The sequence below is a fragment of the Schistocerca gregaria genome, chromosome 9 (genome assembly GCF_023897955.1).
Source record: "Schistocerca gregaria isolate iqSchGreg1 chromosome 9, iqSchGreg1.2, whole genome shotgun sequence".
NCBI lineage: Eukaryota > Metazoa > Arthropoda > Insecta > Orthoptera > Acrididae > Schistocerca > Schistocerca gregaria.
Genome location: NC_064928.1, coordinates 185,389,867 through 185,411,099, shown reverse-complemented (window position 1 = coordinate 185,411,099; position 21,233 = coordinate 185,389,867). Strand labels below are relative to the sequence as shown.

General features: G+C 36.5%; 1 protein-coding gene across 4 annotated transcripts in view; it reads right to left on the bottom strand.

The window, feature by feature from the left end:
- Positions 1–21,233, bottom strand: part of LOC126291779 (glycine N-methyltransferase) — a 90,352-nt gene that overhangs the window by 18,509 nt on the left and 50,610 nt on the right. For all 4 annotated transcript variants that reach the window (XM_049985472.1, XM_049985470.1, XM_049985471.1 and 1 more), the window contains one exon: positions 5,808–5,943. In XM_049985472.1, the coding sequence (XP_049841429.1) occupies positions 5,808–5,943 (136 nt within the window). The remainder of the gene's footprint in view (positions 1–5,807; positions 5,944–21,233) is intronic.

The window sequence follows — 21,233 nt, the reverse complement described above, 5'->3', positions numbered from 1 at the left end:
TAACAGAACCGACTGCGGACCTTTGGTGCAGAGCCAGGTGGAGTGTCTGAATCAGAGGCTCAGATGGTTTTGCAACCGTGTTGGCTGCAGATTCCTTGACCTGTGCCATAGGGTGGTGGGGTTTCGGATTCCACTGAATAGGTCAGGAGTTCACTACATTCAGCTGGTGGCTACACGGGTAGCAGAGGCTGTGTGGTGTGGACTGGGTGAATTTTTAGGTTAGAAGGCCTAGGGAAAGTACGAGGTGGGCTGCAATCTCAAAGGGTGCATGGCAAATACAGGACGTGCTTGGATCAAGGAACAGTCGGAACTGTAGTTCTAAATTGTTGTAGTTGTGCTGGGAAAGTCCCTGAGCTTCAAGCGCTAATAGAAAGCACAGAAGCTGAAATCGTTATAGGTACAGAAAGCTGGCTAAAGCCTGAAATAAGATCTGCAGAAATTTTTACAAAGTCTCAGACAGTGTTCAGGAAAGATAGATTAGGCAGAATTGGTGGTGGAGTGTTTGTGTCTGTCAGTAGTGGTTTATCTTGTAGTGAAGTCGAAGTAGATACTCCGTGCAAATTGGTATGGGTGGAGGTTATACTTAACAGCCGAACTAAGTTAATAACTGGCTCCTTCTACTGACCCCCAGACTCCGATGACATAGTTGCTGAACAGTTCAGAGAAAATTTGAGTCTCGTAACAAATAAAAAACCCACTTGGTGGGGACTTCAACCTTCCCTCGATATGTTGGCATAAATACTTGTTCAACATCGGTGGTAGGCAGAAAACATCTTCTGAGATTGTCCTAAATGCTTTCTACGAAAACTATTTCGAGCAGTTAGTCCACAAACCCACAGGAATTGTAAATGGTTGCGAAAACACACTTGACCTCTTAGCCACAAACAATCCAGAGCTAATAGAGAGCATCATGACTGATACAGGGATTAGTGATCACAAGGTCGCTGTTGCTAGGCTCAATACCGTTTCTTCCAAATCCACCAGAAACAAACGCAAAATAATTTTATTTAAAAAAGCGGATAAAGTGTGACTAGAAGCCTTCCTAAGAGACAATCTCCATTCCTTCAGAACTGACTATGCAAATGTAGATGAGATATGGCTCAAATTCAAAGACATAGTAGCAACAGCAATTGAGAGATTCATACCTCATAAATTGATAAGAGATGGAACTGATCCCCCACGGTAGGCAAAACAGGTCCGAATGCTGTTGCAGAGGCAACGGAAAAAGCATGTGAAGTTCAGAACAACGCGAAATCGCGAAGATTGGCTAAAATTTAGAGACGCGCGAAATTTGGCATGGTCTTCAATGCGAGATGCCTTTAATAGGTTCCACAACGAAACATTGCCTTGAAATTTGGTAGAAAATCTGAAGAAATTCTGGTCGTATGTAAAGTACACAAGTGGCAAGATGCAGTCAATACCTTCACTGCGCAGTGCCTATGGTACTGTTACCAATGACTGTGCCGCTAAAGCGGAGTTATTGAATGCAGTTTTCCGAAATTCCTTCACCAGAGAAGACGAATGGAGTATTTCAGAATTTGAAAAACGAACAGTTGCTAGCATGAGTTTCTTACCAGTAGATACCTTAGGGGTTGCAAAGCAACTCAAATCGCTTGATGCGGGCAAGTCTTCAGGTCCAGATTGTATACCGATTAGGTTCCTTTCAAATTACGTTGATACAATAGCTCCCTACTTAGCAATCATATACAACTGCTCGCTCACCGATAGATCTGTACCTACAGATTGGAAAATTGCGCAGGTCGCACCAATGTTTATGAAGGGTAGTAGGAGTAATCCATCAAACTACATACCTATATCATTGACGTCGGTTTACAGTAGGGTTTTGGAGCATATACCGTATTCAAACATTATGAATCACTTCGAAGGGAACAATCTATTGATACGTAATCAGCAAGGTTTCAGAAAACATCGTTCTTGTGCCACGCAGCTAGCTCTTTATTCGCACGAAGTAATGGCCGCTATTGACAGGGGATCTCAAGTTGATTCCATATTTCTAGATTTCCGGAAAGCTATTGACACAGTTCCTCACAAGCGACTTCTAATCAAGCTGTGGGCCTATGGGGTATCGTCTCAGTTGTGCAACTGGACTGTCAGGAAAGTCGCAGTTCCCAGTAATAGATGGCAAATCATCGAGTAAAACTGAAGTGATATCAGGTGTTCCCCTGGGAAGCGTCCTGAGACCTCTGCTGTTCCTGATGTATATAAATGACCTGGATGACAATCTGAGCAGTTCTCTTAGGTTGTTCGCAGATGATGCTATAATTTACCGTCTAGTAAGGTCATCCGAAGACCAGTATCAGTTGCAAAGCGATTTAGAAAATATTGCTGTATGGTGTGGCAGGTGGCAGTTGACGCTAAATAATGGAAAGTGTGAGGTGATCCACATGAGTTCCAAAAGAAATCCGTTGGAATTCGAGTACTCGATAAATAGTATAATTCTCAAGGCTGTCAATTCAACTAAGTACCTGGGTGTAAAAATTATGAACAACTTCAGTTGGAAAGACCACATAGATAAGATTGTGGGGAAGGCGAACCGAAGGTTGCGTTTCATTGGCAGGACACTTAGAAGATGCAACAAGTCCACTAAAGAGAAAGCTTACACTACACTCGTTCGTCCTCTGTTAGAATATTGCTGCACGGTGTGGGGTCTACATCTACTTTCACATTTATACTTCACAAGCTACCCAATGGTGTGTGGCGGAGGGCACTTTACAAGCCACTGTCATTACCTACCTTTCCTGTTCCAGTCGCATATGGTTCGCAGGAAGAACGACTGTCTGAAAGCATCCATGCGCACTCTAATCTCTAATTTTACATTCGTGATCTCCTCAGGAGGTTTAAGTAGGGGGAAGCAATATATTCGATACCTCATCCTGAAACGCAACCTCTCGAAACCTGGACAGCAAGCTACACCATGATGCATAGTGCCTCTCTTGCAGAGTCTGCCACTTGAGTTTGTTAAACATATCTGTAACGCTATCACGGTTACCAAATAACCCTGTGACGAAACGCGCCGCTCTTCTTTGGATCTACTCAACCTCCTCCGTCAACCCGATCTGGTACGGATCCCACACTGAGGTCGAACGAGTATTTTGTAAGCCACTTCCTTTGTTGGTGGACTACATTTTCTAAGGACTCTCCCAATGAATCTCAACCTGGTACCCGCCTTACCAACAATTAATTTTATATGATCATTCCACTTCAAATCGCTCCGCACGCATACTCCCAGATATTTTACAGAAGTAACTGCTACCAGTGTTTGTTCCGCTATCATATAATCATACAATGTATTCGCAATACATTACATTTTTCTATGTTAAGAGTCAGTTGCCACTCCCTGCACCAAGTGCCTATCCGCTGCAGATCTTCCTGCATTTCGCTACAATTTTCTAATGCTGCAACTTCTCTGTACCTTACCAGGTGGGATTGACGGACAACATCGAAAGGGTGCAAAAAAGGGCAGCTCGTTTTGTATTATCACGTAATACGGGAGAGAGTGTGGCAGATATGATACGCGAGTTGGGATGGAAGTCATTAAAGCAAAGCCGTTTTTCGTCGTGGCGAGCTCTATTTATGAAATTTCAGTCACCAACATTCTCTTCCAAATTCGAAAATATTTTGTTGAGCCCAATCTACATAGGTAGGAATGATCATCAACATAAAATAAGAGAAATCAGAGCTCGAACAGAAAGGTTTAGGTGTTTGTTTTTCCCGCACGCTGTTCGAGAGTGGAATGGTAGGGAGATAGTATGATTGTGGTTCGGTGAACCCTCTACCAAGCATTTAAATGTGAACTGCAGAGTAGTCATGTAGATGTAGATGTAGAAAATCCATTACAGAGATAGCCACCTTCAAAACATGTATTTATTTGTATAAATGACTGTGAAATTAGATTAAAGCTGTTGTAACACAACACAATAAGCAGATGGAAAGTTGATATTAGAGCTACTAGTGTCAGATCATGGTTATCATTAAGGCAGTGACTATCCAACCCTTCCGAACACTTGCAACTTATAACACAGGCAGTTGTGACCCAACACACCGACAATGAACTTCTTATTTTCTGCACTAACTCTCATTCACACAATCAACAACTTTGCATATATTACGAGCTTTCTGATTTGTTGCAAAACTGATTTTGAGCAGGAATACAATGCACTTTTTGTAGAAATATGTATGAAAATCAATGTAAAAGGTCTTGATAATGCTAAACAAAACTTAAAATGCAAAAAAATGTCGCAACATGGAATCATTAATGATCGAAAAGCGTTGTACTGAAAGAATAGGATTTCTGTTGGGACCGACAAAAATGAACGTAAAAAGCAGGAAAATGTAACATGCGGGAACATAAAAATGGGGTTTTACAGTAGATCTAAAAATGGGGTTTTACAGTAGATCTAAAAATGGGGTTTTACAGTAGATCTGCACAAATGAAGATGGGCTACCATCAATGATTACTGTACAGCACATATAAACATGTAAAACATCAGTGAGGTTGCAGCTACAATTCTCTCTCTCCCTCCAATCCACAACCCCCCTTCCTTTCCCCCTCCCTCCCTCGTCCCTTTGCCCACTCTCTCACACATGATGGGCCTGAGTAGTAATGGCAAAGTGAGGATAATAAAAGATAGGAGCCCCAAATCTGGGTATGTGGAGCATAAGAGACTGGAAGTAGGAGGAAACAACAATGAGAGAAAGGGGAGGGACGGGGGATGAGTGGGTTGGTAGTGGTGCTGGGGGAGGGGCAGGGCAGAAATCTGGAGAAGGGGGGCATGTCTGCTGTCTTGCCCCCTACCCTCTCCCCGAGCCACTCCCGTCCTCTCTTGATGTGGCTTTCTCCCTTTGTAGATGTGCCTGTTTGTCAGATCATTCTGGTTTGCTTTTTTAACAGCCACTAGCTTCGTTAGCAGCCACTATCGCTTTCCAGTAGCAGACCAATGCACACATAGTTTCTTTCATTTCACAGAAGAAAAGGCATATCTGCCACCGTAACAGAACTGATCAATGCAGCTTATTTGGTTACATATGGTAGTAAACAATACTCAAAGTTGTGGACCTCATCATATTTTAAGTATAGGACTTCGCAATACAAGACATTTTTCTGGAAATATATTAACTCTTTGTTCTGTCATCACAGTTAAACTGTAACAAACTATCTTGTAAACACAGAAACATTAAAACACCTTTGATTAGAATGATAATCAAAACTTTCATTTGTTTGACATCGATTATATCAATGATCACTATCAATAACGTTATTTATTTTATATTTAAATCTGAAGAACTTACATAAAAAATAGAATATAAAAATACTTTGAAAATTTTAGTAAATGTAACTTCAAGAATTGATGTCTCACATTAGCATGTTCAAACCCGAGTTTATCATAGCTCTCTTTGTATCTGGACGAAGTGTCACACACCCCATACTGTTGTGTGTTAGGGTGTAAGGTGGATGTATCAAGTTCTTTGTTCATTTGTGTTGTTTTTCACAAATGTGCATACACCAACTAACTAATAGTAACATTAGGATAAAATGAGTTTAAAATGCAACTCACATTTGAAGCAAGCATCGTACAAGGATGTAAACTCACCACCTTTCTGCAGCAAAGCAAGAATTAATCATACTCTTACAGAAAACAAAGCCAACATAACTGTTCCTGCCAGGTTTTTATCGTCACAGCTGAGTTTTTACTTGACAACCCAGTCTCATTTTGTCACAAACAAAGAGGATAAGAACATTAAAACCCAGGTTTTATGTTAGCTATAGAAACAGCCATATTACTTACTTTTGGTCCCTCTGGTCTCCTGTGACATCGGGCAGATGCGCAAATGAATTTCCAAGGCAGATCACTGCGTCGAAGCCATCTCCGACAAGGTCAGCTATATCATCGGCGAGGGTCAGCCAATTGGCTTCCTCGATTACTGAAAATGTATTTACAATTATAACAGTGAACTAGACAAATTTAAGCTTACAGGCAGTATATTGTAAGACTTAAACTTAAACTTCATCTCAGACACAAACCACTTGACAATTTCAAATTAGGACAAAGTTTGGCTAGCAAACTTAATTAAAAAGCACAGATTTTTCACTTTTTGTTTGTTTTGTTAACCGCCTACATTCTTCCTAGTATTACAATTTTCATAAATGTTGAAGAGCTTTAAAAGAGCAGATACTGAATAACCCCGTTAAAATACAGAGCTTTTAGAGTATCTTCAAGATATTTGGTCACAAATGGAGGTTTGAACTCTTTGTCTCCTTCTTTTTCCTGGCTTCATCTCCTATCTTCACAGTGTCTGCATGTTAATCTGGATTTGACAATGGCAGTGACAGAAGATGGCTGTATGCCATTCCTCTCTTTGATGGTACTACTTACACATCATCTTCAGTACACTGATAAATTGTTGGTGCACCAACAAAAGGTGTATGTGCACTACTCACTATTTTATGTTTTCTTTATGTGCACTACTCACTATTTTATCTGTTTTCTTTATTCACTTAACACCCTCTGACAACTCAAATAATTCGAATCTAGCCTACAATTTAACAACTGTAGTAGTTATTGACAGTAGGCATTCTGCTGACAACCATTAAAAATATTTATTGCTATTTTAATTTAAACATTTTGTCATTTTATAGCTAGTGAAAGCACAAGCTGGCACCAAATAAAGACCAATGGCATTAAATTTAAAATAATATAGCATTAAAACTAAAAACATAAAAAGTACTTACATAGGATGCCAAAGCCCACTCTTCAACATTCAGTTCTGACATTACAGAACACAGTTTCCAGAAGTCCAAAAGCAAATATGTACTTTGGTACAAGTATACCCATCCTATCAAACACCATGTCAGCATTCGAATTACGTGGTGGTTGGATTTCAATAGTGGTAAAATGATGAGCGAGGAAACAAACAGTCCATGTGAGCTCGGAAGTAAAAAGATATCAATATCTGGAGTTGATATCATACAGCTGTCGGATGCATATTGTAATGAATCTTGCCTCCTCGTAACTTTAGCACGTCAATTGAAATGTTCAATTCCATACAAATTTTGGCCCAACATGAGTTAATTTTCATATTAAAATTATATATCCCACATCCAAAGAAGTTTTCTTATTTATTGCAAAAACACTATTTTTCTGATTACGTAATTTATTTTCCATATTACTCCATTTTGCAACACTTATCTCAAACCATGAAAATCAGTATTAACAACTGTCAACTTACATGATGCAGGAACTACTTTACAGTAAAGATAATATTGTTATGCCTCAGTTTTCATATAAATAAAATTTCTGTATTTATTTACAATTTTTATAATTTTACTATCAATAATATAACTGGCTGCGTACAGTTACAGGAAGGTGTTATTTTTCATAGTGTCAAAATTTGCAGCCTTTGTTAATGACTTTTAGGCTCATAAATCTTCACATAAATAATTATTTCCAGAGAACATTGTGTAAGTTATATTCAAAAAGCAACTTTAACTAAGAAAGTCCTGATAATAATAATTTAGAATATATCTGGTTCTAGAAGGAACTGGAAGCTATGTACGAAATACTTATAGAATTTTTAGGCTCCAAACATGCCAGAGGTAATAAGAATTAACAATCACCTTGGACCAATCATTTTGGAAAGCTTATATAAGAACAAGGAAGACACCCTAGAAAACAAGGCAGCTATAGCAAGATTAGTAACTTTTATCTGCCAATTTCAAGTTTACTCCCTTCAAAAATTATTTAAACGTTGACAACAACAGAATAGACAAATGAGTGTTTTAAATTTTGCATTAGTTTATCCATGAAGATTTAGGGAGTAACATTATATATGAGTATGTCATCCAGGATTAAAACATTACCTGAAATATGACAAGAAACTTACAATTGGGAAGCAGATAAAATTACAATGTAAATGAGAAAAGTGTAAAGAAACCTCAAGTACACACTGGCTGTGTACATGAAAATCAAGTAAGATGATGTAGATCATCATCAGAGGCAATGGAAGAAATACAGATAAATACAAGAAATATAATGAAGCTATGTTATGTGAAATAAAGTGATTCTGTATAAAATAAAATGCAAGGAACAGTAAGCGAAATTTGAGGGGGGGGGGGGGGGGGGGGAGTGCAGATGCTAGTTAGGATGTGTCTGACAATAAAAGGGACACTGCAGTAGATGACACAGCAGACCAGGGGGATATTTTCAATGTCATCTTGGGGGAAAATGGGAAGACTGGACACACAATTTGAATACTGAAAACTGAAAATAAATATAATATTGAAGATTTAAAATTGTTGATGCAAACAGAAAGTAATAGTAATATTGAAAACTTAAAATTATCCATGCAAACAGAAATCGAAAACATTAACAATGAATTAAAATCAGAGTAACAGTAAATTGTGAAAGAAAATAATGAACAGTTTGGTTTTAATCAATAATATCAAATATCAGAACTAATGAAAGAGACAAAGGCAAGTTTTAAAAATTTGAATGATAATCAGACACTGTTGGAAACAGAATTATGATTTTCACAAACAAAGTCAAAGATAGTCGTAGCACAGTTGTTAAACAAGAACAATCGGATACTACTTTTGTGGTACCAGAAACTTGTGTTAACACAACCCCGAAAATCATGACTTATCTAGTGTCAACAAAACTAAAATTATTTCTGTTGAAAACAATGATCCAGTCAGGGCTAACGAAGAATCAGAATTAGTAGTTAACAATGATTCTGTCACTTGAACATCTGCATGCTTAAAAGTATTTTCAAATACGATTATTTCCTTCAACAATTTTTTGTTATTTTTTAATCAATTACAGCTTAACTGGTGCTCATTGTACCAAGAACAATTCTGTGAACAGTTTAGAAACAGTAATGTACAAGTTTGGAATACTGCTGCAACTAATAAAATGCTTACTACAGGACCCAAATCACAAATTTCAGTATACAACGACAATGCTGTAGCCAGTACATATAGACAGGTAGGTAATGATGATGAAAAATTTGAAAATATTGTTTCCTCCAACAAAACTGAAAGTATGTCAGCCAGTAAAGGTGAAATTATATTTGTTTGTGATCAAAACATACACAGTTCTAGTTTACTGATAAATTCTAGTTTGCTGATAAATTTTAAAGTAATAATGAGCGAAAAATGTAGTGGTAGCACTGTGCATGCTTACAGAATCTGAGTTGGGGAAATTATTTTTGAACCACATTTGAATAAGAAGAAGTGGCAAAAATTATACTACATGACAGATCATGAAGAGGTACGTAAGTCATGCACATATAAGACAATGGTGACAATACTCAAATTTTTGTCTCTGACTGAAAATTCTAAGACTTTTCTGCTTCATTAGTTAAATTTCAACGAGACTGACTTAAATATGGACTTTGAAATTTTTGCTATGATATGAACAATGCTACAGAGGTACATTTTATATTGCATTTGTAGTTGTTGTTGTGGTCTTCCATCCAGAGACTTGTTTGATGCAGCCCTCCATGCTACTCTATCCTGTGCTAGCTTCTTCATTTCCAAGTAACTACTGCACCATACATCCTTCTGAATCTGCTTAGTGCATTCATCTCATGATCTTCCTCTATGATTTTTGCCCTCCCTGCTTCACTTCAACACTAAATTGGTGATCCCTTGATGTCTCATAATGTGTCCTAGCAACCAATCCCTTCTTCTAGTCAATTTGGGCCACAAATTCCTCTTCTCCCAAATTCTATTCAGTACCACCTCATTAGTTACGTGATCTGCCCATCTAATCTTCAGCATTTTTCCGTAGCACCACATTTCGAAAACTTCTATTCTCTTCTTCTCTAAACAATTAATCGCACATGTTTCACATCCATACATGGATAAACTCCATACAAATACTTGTAGAAAAGACTTCCCGACACTTAAATCTATATTCGATTTTAACAAATTTCTCTTCTCCACAAACGCTTTTCTTGCCATTGCTAGTCTACATTTTATATCCTCTCTACTTCGACAATCATCAGTTATTTTGATCCCCAAATAGCAAAACTCATTTATTACTTTGAGTGTCTCATTTCCTAATCTAATTCCCTCAACATCATCCGACTTAATCCGACTACATTCCATTATCCTCGATTTGCTTTTGTTGATGTTCATCTTACACCCTCCTTAAAAGACGCTGTCCATTCCGTTCAACTGCGCTTCCAAGTCCTTTGCTGTCTCTGACAGAATTACAATGTCACCAGAAAACCTCAAAGTTTTTTTAATTCCTACTCCAAATTCGTTTTGTTCCCTTCATTGCTTGCTCATTATACAGATTGAATAACATTAGGGATAAGCTAGAACCCTGTCTCACTCCCTTCCCGACCGCTGCTTCCCTTTCATGTCCTCGACTCTTGTAACTGCCATCTGGTTTCTGTAAAAATTGTAAATAACCTTTCACTCCCTATAATTGACACCTGCCACCTCCAGGATTTGAAAGAGAAAATTCCAGTCAATATTGGCAAAGGCTTTCTCTAAGTCTACAAATGCTAGAAATGTAGGTTTACCTTTCCTTAATCTATCGTCGAAGACAAGTCATAGGATCAGTATTGCCTCACGTGTTCCAAAATTTCTCCGGAATCCGAACTGATCATCCCCAAGGTCAGCTTCTAGCAGTTTTTCCATTTGTCTGTAAAGAATTCGTGTAAGTATTTTGCAGCCGTGACTTATTAAACTGATAGTTCGGTAATTTTCACATCTGTCAACACCTGCTTTCTTTGGGATTGGAATTATTATATTCTTCCTGAAGTCTGAGGGTATTTCGCCTGTCTCATACATCTTACTCACCAGATGGTAGAGTTTTGTCATGACTGGCTCTCCCAAGGCCGTCAGTAGTTCTAATGGAATGTTGTCTACTCCCGGAGCCTTGTTTCGACTCAGATCTTTCAGTGCTCTGTCAAACTCTTCACGCAGTATCGTATCTCCCATTTCGTCTTCATCTACATCCTCTTCAATTTCCATAATACTGTCCTCAAGTACATTGCCCATGTATAAACCCTCTATATACTCCTTCCACCTTTCCGCCTTCCCTTCTTTGCTTAGAACTGGGTTTCCATCTGAGCTCTTGATATTCATACAAGTGGTTCTTTTCTCTCCAAAGGTCTCTTTAATTTTCCTGTAGGCAGTATCTATCTTACCCCTAGTGAGATAAGCCTCTACATCCTTACATTTGTCCTCTAGCCATCGCTGCCTAGCCATTTTGCACTTCCTGTCGATCTCATTTTTGAGACGTTTGTATTCCTTTTTGCCTGCTTCATATACTGCATTTTTATATTTTCTCCTTTCATAAATTAAATTCAATACTTCTTCTGTTACCCAAGGATTTCTACTAGCCCTCGGCTTTTTACCTACTTCATCCTCTGCTGCCTTCACTATTTCATCTCTCAAAGCTACCCATTCTTCTTCTATTGCATTTCTTCCCCTGTTCCTGTCAATCATTCCCTAATGCTCTCTCTGAAACTCTATACAACCTCTGGTTCTTTCAGTTTATCCAGGTCCCATCTCCTTAAATTCCCACATCTTTGCAGTTTCTTTAGTTTTAATCTACAGTTCATAACCAATAGATTGTGGTCAGAATCCCCATCTGCCACTGGAAATGTCCTTAGAATTTAAAAGCTGGTTCCTAAATCTCTGTGCTACCATTAGATAATTTATCTGAAACCTTCCAGTGCCTCCAGGCCTCTTCCACATATACAATCTTCCTTCATGATTCTTAAACCAAGTGTTGGCTACAATCAAGTTATGCTCTGGGCAAAATTCTACCAGACGACTTCCTCTTTCACTCCTTATCCCCATTCCATATTCATCTACTACTTTTCCTTCTCTTCCTTTTCCTACTATCAAATTCCAGTCCCCCTTGACTATTAAATTTTCATCTCCCTTTACTATCTGAATAATTTCTTTCATCTCATCATACATTTCTCCAATCACTTCATCATCTACGCATTGGAGGTAGTTGGCATATAAACTTGTACTAATTTGGTAGGTGTGGGCTTCGTGTCTATCTTGGCCACAATAATGCATTCACTATGCTGTTCATAGTAGCTGACCTATCCTCATATTATTTTATTCATTATTAAACCTACTCCTGCATTACCCCAATTTGATTTTGTATATATAAAACCGTATTCACCTCACCAAGAAGTCTTTTCTCCTGCCACCAAACTTCACTAATGCACCCTATATCTAACTTTAATCTATCTATTTCCCTTTTTAAATTTTCTAACCTACATGCCCGATTAAGGGATCTGACATTCCATGCTCTGATCCGTAGAACACCAGTTTTCTTTCTCCTGATAACGACATCCTCCTGAGTAATCCCTGCCCGGAGATCACAATGGGGGACTATTTTACCCCTGAAATATTTTACCCAAGAGGACACCATCATCATTTAACCATACAGTAAAGCTGCGTGCCCTCGGGAAAAATTATGGCTGTAGTTTCCCCTTGCTTTCAGTCGTTAGCTGTACCAACACAGCAAGGCCATTTTGGTTAATGTTGTAAAACCAGATCAGTCAATCATCCAGACCGTTGGCCCTGCAACTACTGAAAAGACTGCTGCCCCTCTTCAGGAACCACACGTTTGTCTGGCCTCTCAACAGATACCCCTCCGTTGTGGTTGCACCTACGGTACAGCTATCTGTATCACTGAGACAAGCAAGCCTCCCCACCAACTGCAATGTCCATAGTTCATGGGGGGAGAAATTTAAGGAATTTTTTATACTCTCTGACTGCTAGAACTGATTAGGGAAGATGGTTGGTGGTTTGGAGTTTTCAAATATTTCATATTCTTTATGTTTCATTTAGCAATGGTGGTGATTTTTAAATGTATTGAAAAATGTATAAAAAGTTGAAATTATTCTAGAGTCAACTGCAATTTTGGCAAGATAGGAAATTAATAAATTTTTGGTTTACACTGATGCTGTGGTAAGAGTAATATGCACAAGAGAATGTGAGTTATTACACGCAACATCAAAAGCAAAGACCTGAACATAAATGTTTCTCATGAGTGTCAGCTATTTTCATTTATTCTACATATAATGTGAACTATGTATTACTCATGGTAGAACAAATGCACGAGAAATGACTATGCTCTTGTCCTGTTGTGTGTAAAGTAGGTAATGTTGAATATGCTAGATTTGGTATCTGTAACATGGTAAAGTGAAATGAATGTCTTGTTGCTGTTATCACATTTTTGTAAGCCAAGTTTATTGCTGTTGATGTTTAGTTGTGAATTGTAAGGAGAAGTGAATATTTTGTGAGAAGCGGGAAATGTGTTATGGCTTTATTATGATAATGATGATTATATCACTGTACTGTAGGGAAATATGATGTTACAGAAGCAATGGTGATACAAAAAGTTATGGCTAAGTATTTGTAATTGGAGGAAGTGGATAAGAAATAATGTAAGAAATTACATAAAAAGAAAAAAATATATAGTTGACATCAAAGCAAAGCCGGAACTAAACACAGTAGGAAACTGCAATGTCCAGTGAAATGGTAATAAGAGATGAAGTCACTATTACTTGAAATATGAGAAGTGCCATTTAAAAACAAAAATATAGGTAGCAACTGGAAAAAAGACTAACTAAAAAAAGACATCTTATTTATTGGTACTAATAGAATGGAAATGCCGTGTGGCTACAGCCTCCCGTTGGGTAGACCGTTCGAATGGTGCAAGTCTTTCAAGTTGACGACACTTCGGCAACTTGCGTGTCAATGAGGATGAAATGACAATGATAAGGACAACACAACACCCAGACCCTGAGCGGAGAAAATCTCTGACCAGGCCGGGAATCTTACCCGGGCCGTTAGGTGTGACATTCCATCACGCTGATCACTCAGCTACCAGGAGCGAACATTGGTACTAATGAGAACTATTTTGTACATGGAATAATTTTGAGTGCACTATGTACTTTCACTCTGTCTGTCTGCTATGAAAATTTTCAGCTAGTGTTTGTCTTTTACTCATATCAAAACTGACTATATAGCTTATTTTTACTTGTGACTATTACTTCAACAGGATGAATTTCCAGACTGCAATATTTTTCATTAACTTTATCTGTTTATCTTTGTTACAATTACATTATATTGTCAGTCTGTCCTCAACTGTTTCAGTATAAAAATCATGTAAGTGTGCGGTACAATAATAATCTTACTACTATTAAATATGCCGAATTAAATATATATTTTGCAAACTGGACAGCAGGAAAATGAGATTTATTTACTGTTTATAATGAAAAACTTCTGATATGTAAAGCATTATTAGTACTTTGGATTTTTCACTGTGTATGGATCATATGCTGTTCACGTGAGCCAGAGTTAGAAATGGAAAAATCTTTTATATGGATTATGAAAACTATGATCTAATTTTTGTGTTATTGCTGTTTCGAATTAACTGAAAATAAATAGATTTCAAAAACTGTCATGTTAGGGAACATATATGCCTATTGAAAAATAAATTTCAATTTTTACATAAATGAAGGTCAGACTGAGAAAATGTTACTATAGTCAGCCAGTGTTTGCTGCGCCAAAACATCTAGTGTTTTAGTCAATGAAAACTGTTTAAAACAAAATGAAAATGTAATTATTTCATAAACTATGTTAATTTTGTTGACAAGAGGCATACGGTAACAGAAAGTGATGTTTTTCAGACCGATGCAAAGTTAATGGTTATACTTATTTATTTATTATTTGTCCCATAGATCAAATCAGTACAATGGCTTGTACAACTGATATGGGATAAGTCAATACAAATATACAGTTTACAGGAGTCTAAAACAGTAAACAAGAACACAGAAGAATGATTATTTTACATTACCTACAAAATTATGTTACTTAAAGTTACAACTTTACAGAGAATGTGACAAAATTGACTTAACAACATTCAGCTTTGATACATTATCATGCACTAAGACAATTTTGATTCCAAATATTCCTGGATGGTATAAAAGCAGTCTTTTATTAAAAGAGACTTCACTGTCTGTTTGAATTTATTTATTTCTTGGATTTCTTGTATAAAAGTTGGAAGATGATTATATAATTTTATTCCCATACACTTGACACCGTCACTGTACAGTTTTGTTGAGTGGGTAAGTATTCTTAGAGAGGTTTTTGATCTTGTGTCATAATCGTGGTAATCCATATTTTTGCTAATTTTGTTGATACTTTTTTTGGTAAAGAATAATAATTCTAGTATGTATTGGCATGAGAGGGGCAAAATATTTAGTTTCTTAAATAATGGTTTACAAGTGTCTCTTTGTTTTTTGAACATAATTGTTCTGACTATCTTCTTCTGCAGTTTGAATATCTTAATTGATTCAGAATTTTGGCCCCAGAAGATGATTCCGTAGCTAAGTACAGAGTGAAAGAGTGCATGGTACATTGTGGTTAGGGTACTTGTGTTAGTGACATACCTTATTGATCTAGTCATGAAGCATACTTTACTAAGTTTTGTGCTGGTAACATCAATGTGCCTTTTCCATGTGAGCATTTCAGTAATAGTGACGCCCAAAAATTTTATTTCATTTTCAAGTTTAACATTATTTTTTTCCAGTGATATAGTTGGTAGTAATGGATTTCTGTTTTGGGCCGTGTGGAAGGTTATTGCAATTGTCTTTTTAGCATTTAGCAGCAGCCTGTTACTTTGAAGCCATCTACTTATTTGATCTGTGGTCCTATCTATATGAGATTGGAGAATTTGTTCGGGTGCAGATATGAGTATAGAGGTGTCATCAGCAAACAAAAGGGTTTTTGTGTTTGGTAGGCTGTGAGGAAAGTCATTTATGTAAAGTAAGAACAGCAAGGGGCCCAGGATGGAGCCTTGGGGAACGCCTTGCTTTATGGTATGCATGGAGGAATGTACAGTGCTGTACCTGAGAGCTTAGTTTCATTTAATTCGACATACTGCTGTCGATCTTCCAGATAGCTTTTAAACCAGTCATAGGCATTTCCTCTTATTCCATAGGAATGCATTTTTTGCAAAAGTATACTATGACTAACCATGTCGAAGGCCTTGTTGGATCTAGGAAGACACCTATGGCTGGGAGTTTTTTGTCCACAAGCTCCAGTGCATGATCTAGAAATTCTTGTATTGCATCAGTTGTAGCTTTCTTACTTTGGAAGCCGAACTGAGCAGGTGACAGGATATTTTCTTTGTCTAGAAAGGACATGATTCTTGTGGCCATTATATATTCAAATACTTTACTAAAAGTTGAAAGCAGTGCAATGGGTCGATAATTACTGGGATCCTCTCTGCTTCCTTTTTTGTGGACAGGTATAATTTTTGCAATTTTGAGCATACCAGGAAATACACCATTCAGGAATGAGAAGTTTATGATATGGGCTAGGGGTTTACTGATAAAGTTACTGCAATTGTGAAGGAGGAAGCATGGAATTTGATCTTGTCCAGCACATGATTTTTTTTTTTTTTTTAATTTTGCTGTGAAGTGTCTTTTCTATTTCAGTTTCAGATGTAGGTCTTAAAAATAGAGTCTCAGAGCATAAGTTTGGTTCTAGTTGTAAGGGACAGCTATTTTTAAGATGGTTAGCCAGGTTTTCTACTGTTTCTGTAAAGTAGTTATTGAATTCCTCTGCTGAAGACTAATTTTCCATTTATTTTTAAGCTAATATCACTTTGTAGTTGTTTTCCTCTATTAGTATTCATATTAATAAGTTGCCACATGCTTTTGCTCTTATTTGATGACAATTTGAGGCACTTATCATTCTGTAGCTTTTTGGCTGCATTTACTATGTTCCTTAATATCTTTTTATATAGAGTAAAGTATGACTTAAATGCTTCACTACTGCCTAGTTTGGATTTGCTAATGTAAAAAGTTCTCTTTTTCTTTGTGATGATCTAATGATTCCTGGGGTGATCCAGCTGGAGAGTTTCCTATCTTTGTTGATACATTTTGTTTGTAAGGGAAAGTGGCAATTAAAATAGGAACAGAAAATATCCAAGAATGCTTCATATTTGCTGTCTACTGTTTGAGCCTCATATACATTTTGCCAGTTTTCATTTTGTATATCAAAGAGGAAAGTATGCATGTGGGTTTTATTGAAGTTTCCCCTCTGTACAGTGATTTTATTGTGTTCGTGACTGTTATTTTGCAACCAGACCTGCATAATTAATGCATTGTGGTCTGAAAATCTTAGTTTGACAGAGGAAAATCCTAGTTTGACAGAGGATACAGTACAATTTATATTGCTTGCTACTTGATCCAGACAAATGGTACTGTGATTTGTTATCCTGGTTGGAGTGTTAACCATTAGGTCTAGGTTGTAGCTGTTCATAAAATTTTTAATGCTTAGATGGGTAGAGTTTTCTGAGAGAAAATCTATATTATAGTCACCACATATTAGAACACTATATGATTTTATTTTACTTAGATTTTCTATTACTGGTGCTAGATTTTTGTAGAAAGTCCCTATGTTACCAGAGGGTGACCTGTAAAGTGCTATTATATAAACATTTAGATCTGTAAGCTCTATACCTGACAGTTCTATATCTATTTCAATACTATATGAATTGCAAATATCAAGAGGTGTAGCAGTAATGTTGTCTTTTACAAATATGCAACTACCTCCACCTTTGTAAGATGTTCTTGAGAAAGACCTACGAGTTTAAAATTTGGTATCACAACACTTTCTATTTCAAAATACCTCATGAAATGTTCATTAATACATAATATCTGTGTATCTGACAGTTCACTTGCACTTGATAACAAAATTTCTAATTCATTAAGTTTGGTTTTGAGCCCTTGTACATTATGGATGTATACTTTTAGATCAAGATTTTTTTTTAATTTTTTTACACATTGGCTAGGAGGTTCAGACTTTACCTTATTTACTACAATTTGCTGATGGAGTCCTTTGCAAGTTTTATAGTGTATCTTTAACTTGTTTGATGATGCTATCTTTAACTTGTTTGGTGATGCTAAGTTTTTTCTTTTCTCAGAGGGGGATAGAATAAATCCTCCTTCTTGGGTATATTCCGCCTTGATCTTAAATTAACTCTTACAGGTCTAACTGCTGCAGCCCTTTGTGGATCTTCGGATGTCTCCTCTTTCCTGCTTTCTTCGTTCTTGTCGAATTTGCTTTCCTCATTTTTGCCTGTAAGTCTTTCAGGAAGCTGATATACGAATCTATGAGGCAAAGTGTATTTTTCTTGGTTTAATAATCATGTTGCAATATTAAGGATGAAATGCAAGGTTTATAAAGTAAAGCAGTTTTTCTATTTTAGGCCTATTAATGTCATTATTATGAAGTTTTGTGAGATATTTTGTGATGTTCATGAGGTTTACATTGAAATGAAAATGATAAAATTGTATTGTGAAGTATGATACTAAGACAAGGTTTATGCTGTGATATATGTAAGATTTGTGATGTTGATACCAATGATGATGATGACGATGATGATGATGATGATGATGATGACGACAATGTTTGGAAAATGAAATGTTAGGGATTTGCGGGTATTTTGTTTTGTAATGCATTGCACTTTTATTTATGATTGCTGTATGAAATTCTGAGAAACGACTGTATGTAAGTTAGGTAACATGATGACATTAAATATTGGTTTGTGTAGTTATATTACTGTTGCTTATGAAGTTTGAGCTGCGTCTGATTTATTGGTCATATTTGGATCGTAGTTAACAACTCTATGATCATATAGCAGTGGCATGAGAAAGAGATAGTTTTGGTAGTAAATGGCCAATATGTGCTAAATATGTTGTTACTGACTATGAAGTATTAATGTCTTATGAAAATATTCAAAGTTGTTTCACAATGTAAAGGCATATTTGCATATAATTAAAAAGTGCAGGATTGTTCAGTGTCAAATAAAATGGGAGATTATTTTTGTTAAAAAGAATATAAAAAGTTGATATACGCTTGTATGATCTGTTTTACTGAAATGTTAAGACTATTGTTTTTGATTCTTCAGAATTATTATTGTGTATGCAATTTTTTTTATTATATGTGTTTCTACTGTTTTACATTAATTATTTACAACTGAGATAGCACAGCATAACTCGAAAATTTATCTTAAATTTAAAACAGATTAATGATCTCAATACTTCAATGTTTACCATTGAATCCAGTGTCATGTTGTACTCTGGTCTACTATTTTGAAGTTACGGTTATATGATTATAGACAACAGGTGGATTTCAATCCTTAGCAAGTAACTCAAACCTTAGTTGGGTGAATGCAATTTTCTGCTTATCTACAATTTTTTTTTCTTCTACTGTCTTTTCTGTTAATTATAATAAAGTCATTTAAATTATCTTTACTAAAGTTATTGTCATTTCAAAAACACTGTTAATATATCTTAAAAACAAAGATGATGTGACTTATCAAACGAAAGTGCTGGCAGGTTGATAGACACACAAACAAACACAACCATACACACAAAATTCAAGCTTTTGCAACCAACAGTTGCTTCATCAGGAAAGAGGGAAGGAGAGGGAAAGACAAAAGAATGTGGGTTTTAAGGGAGAGGGTAAGGAGTCATTCCAATCCCGGGAGCGGAAAGACTTACCTTAGGGGGAAAAAAGGACAGGTATACACTTGCGCACACACACACACACACACACACACACACACACACACACACACACACACACACACATCCATCTGCACGTACACAGACACAAGCAGACACTTTGTGTCTGTGTATGTGCGGATGGATATGTGTGTGTGTGCGAGTGTATACCTGTCCTTTTTTCCCCCTAAGGTAAGTCTTTCCACTCCCGGGATTGGAATGACTCCTTACCCTCTCCCTTAAAACCCACATCCTTTCGTCTTACCCTCTCCTTCCCTCTTTCCTGATGAAGCACCATTGGTTGCGAAAGCTTGAAGTTTGTGTGTATGGTTGTGTTTGTTTGTGTGTCTCTCGACATGCCAGCGCTTTTGTTTGGTAAGTCACACACCTTTGTTTTTTGATATATTTTTCCCACGTGGAACGTTTCCCTCTATTATATTCATATCAAAAACACTGTTATATTTTTATATATTTCATTTTTAAAGATGGGTCAGAACCACAGTATTAAAATCTAATTATATTTTATTGTAATTCTAGTGAGAATGTTTTTCAGGAAATTAACATTTCTTATATTTCTCATAATGCAATTTTGTTTATTTTTTTCAAGCGGTACTGGTTAAACTTGATGATGGAAACATAGTTATTGGCACCTTTTTAGACCTATCCATGGCCTCATTCCATTCTTCTATATAAATTAGAAACTTATGAAGGCAGAGGAGTGGAATTAGACTTGTTAAGATCATACCTTGCTGACAGGAGACAATGTGTTAAGCTGTATCATACAACTGGGGGACATACACAAACAGTAAAATCTCTTACAAAATTTTTAACTGTGGTGTCTTTCAGAAAAGCACTACCAGGCCTTTTATGTTTGTTGTGTACAAAAATCAAACCAAGTAAATTATGGCAACGATACTGGTGCTCTACAAAACAGTGACCAGTGCAAAATAATACAGAAAACATTAACCTCATCACAAAATATCTCACCATAAACAAATTGGCACTAAATAAGGACAAGACAATTCTGATGGAGTTTCTGCTAAATTATAAATCAAGAGAAGTAGATACTGAGTAGAGTATTCAGTTGGAACAACTGATAAACATACACTCCTGGGTATTACAGTAAATGAACATCTTACATGCAAGGAGCACATCAGCTATGTGTGTCGAAAAATCTCCTGTGACACCCTCCTGCTAAAATGCCTTTCTAGCATAATAGTGCCACCTGTCTTAAGACAAATCTATTTTGGAATCAGGCAATTAGGATAATAGCTAATATTAGTAAACGTCAGTCCTGTTGAGAATACTTCATTAAGTATAACATACTAACAGTGTATTCATTGTATGTTCTCAGGACTATACTGTTTGAAAAAGACAATATGGAATGTAGTGTTAATCAATAGTGAAATCCATACCTATAATACAAGAAGAAGAGAGGATTATCACATTTATTTAATAATAAAAGAGCGAAAGGCCATAGTCCATTTTCTGCTAGAAGACATTTTTGTAACAGACTGCCAAATAATACAAAACTGTTTAATGGAAATATATTCAAGACAAAATTAAAGCATCTGTCAATTGCTAAATGTTTGTACTCCATAAAGGATTTTTAATGATGTTGTGTATAATTTATCTTTATTTCTAAA